We start from the raw sequence: 2225 nt of genomic DNA, 5'->3' as shown, positions 1-2225 counted from the left end.
GTGACATATTGACACATGAATACTGTATTGTACTGTACTGTATTAATGTACCTGGCTTGTTACTCAAGGTCTCAACATAAAAAGGAACACAAACAAACAGTTTAGGTTTTTTTAAAAACTGTTTATTATTAAAGTATTAATTAAATGTAATGTCAGTTGTGTGTGTTTGCAAAGAGTCAGGTTAATAACTGGAACTGGAAGCCCAACCCTGCCCGTGCACTGGAACGACAGGACTGCAGGTGGCACAGGGGGTCGTAACAGTGTGTACTGTAGCCTATTTCTAACTCTACAGTATAATGTGAAAAACATTGCACTCAGTGGGAGCAGTGATGCTGTCCTTTGGATTGAAGGATGGCTGACATGTCAGGAGAAAGTTTGGTGGTTGAGACACGAAGGACTTCACAGAGATGGCTATCAGCCATTCTGGTTCTCAGTCTGCTTTTGTTCTGATTTAACAGAGAAAATGTTTGTTCACATATGTATGTTGAGCCGAACAGGCTCATCATTGTTTTTGCGTGGTGTCTCATCAGAGGAAACTTGGCAGTATCCAACCTCTGATAGAAGTCAGGGAGGGAGAGAAGCTGATGTTGACTCTTCAGAGAATCATCACATTGCATTTCAATCAGTTCTAACTGCAGACTCTCTTCCACTTCTTCTGCATCCACCAGGAAAGGGGTCGAGAACAGCTTGATTTGTTTTTCAATGACAGAAAAATCTTGGAAACGCTGGTTGAATTCTGTCATGAGAGATGCAATCACAGACACATATTTCTCCTTTTTAGCAGAAAGGTTGGCCTCAGGAAAAGCACACTTGATTTCAGACAGCGCAGGGAAGTGTTCAGCATTAAAGCTTCGTAGTTGTGTCTCAAACAGGCGGAGCTTTACACAGAAGGCTTTAATGTGCGCATACAGATGTGGCACCAGCTGATCTTTGCCTTGTAGGTTCTTGTTCAGTGTATTGAGATGATGAGTAAGATCAACTAAAAATGCCAGGTCGGCCAGCCACAGAGGGTCACTCAGTTCATGAAGAGGTCGGCCCTTCTCTTTCATAAACTGATCGATCTCTGATCTCAGCGAATAAAACCGCTGCAGCACGTAGCCGCGGCTCAGCCAGCGCACCTCAGAGTGGTAGAGTACATCCCCGTGTTCAGCATCCACGTCAGAAAGGAAAGCTTGAAATTCTCTGTGGTACAGTCCTCTAGCTCGAATTATGTTGACAGTTTTTATAACAGTGTTCATCACATCGCCCAGCTGGACAGTTTTGGCACACAGTGCTTCTTGGTGAATTATACAGTGCATCTTAACAGCCTCACCTCCGCTCTCTTTTACCTTGGCGCACACCATCGATGCCATTCCTTTGCTATCGCCCGTCATGGCCGGAGCTTCATCCGTTGTTACTCCACAGAGCTTGTCCCATTTAAGTCCCATCTTTTCAACTGCCTCTGACACAGCTTCAAAAATATCTCTTCCCGTCGTTGTGCCTTTTAGGCTCATCATATCAAGCAGCTCCTCCGTACAGCAAAAATTATCATCTACTCCCCGCAAAAAAATTAACAGCTGCGCTGTGTCTGTAGCATCTGTGCTCTCATCGCATGCTATCGAGTAAAAATCAAAAGCACAAGCTTTGTCTCTCAGCTGAAGTTTAACGTTAGCTGACAAGTCCTCGATTCTCCGCACCACTGTATTTCTGGATAAGCTCACATTGTTGAAATCCTGCACTTTCTCCGGGCAAATTATTTCTGTGACTTTGATGAGGCACTGCTTTATGAAACCACCGTCTGAGAACGGTTTGCCGTGCTGGGCAATAAGTTTAGCGACTTCATAGCTTGCTGTTGTGGCGTTTTCCTGTATTTTATTAGCACGAAAAAAAAAACTGTTGTTGAGCTTGCAGGCTAGCTGACATTTGCTTGACTTTCTGTGTTCGTTCGGCACCGGTGTACGATGTGTAGCTCTGATGTTTGGTTTCATAGTGCCGACGGACATTATAGTCTTTCATCACAGCAACATCTTCATTGCTAATTAAACAGACACACTTTCCTTTGAAAAAATATTCATTTTCCCACCGTGTTTGAAATCTTCTACACTCACTTGCTATTTTCCGTTTCTTCGGTGCTGCCATTTCTCGCGGTAAAAGTTTTTCTTTGCTCTTTTATTTTTTAGTAATGGTTATACCATGGTCTGGGTGAATACTCGATTCTGATTGGCTGCAGGGTGTCCGTTAAAAAG

The 2225-nt window shown here is 43.5% G+C and overlaps 1 protein-coding gene across 1 annotated transcript; it reads right to left on the bottom strand.

The window, feature by feature from the left end:
- Positions 1-314: 314 nt before the first annotated feature.
- Positions 315-1967, bottom strand: LOC311077238 (general transcription factor II-I repeat domain-containing protein 2-like; the record flags this gene model as incomplete). Its single annotated transcript, XM_084139061.1, has 1 exon — positions 315-1967. The coding sequence occupies one exon, from the start codon at positions 1965-1967 to the stop codon at positions 315-317; it is 1653 nt and encodes a 550-aa protein (XP_083995187.1).
- Positions 1968-2225: the final 258 nt, after the last annotated feature.

The sequence above is a fragment of the Abramis brama genome (assembly GCF_963993115.1).
Source record: "Abramis brama genome assembly, contig: SCAFFOLD_93, whole genome shotgun sequence".
In the NCBI taxonomy this organism is placed as follows: Eukaryota; Metazoa; Chordata; class Actinopteri; order Cypriniformes; family Leuciscidae; genus Abramis; species Abramis brama.
This window is presented reverse-complemented; position numbering and strand designations above follow the sequence as displayed.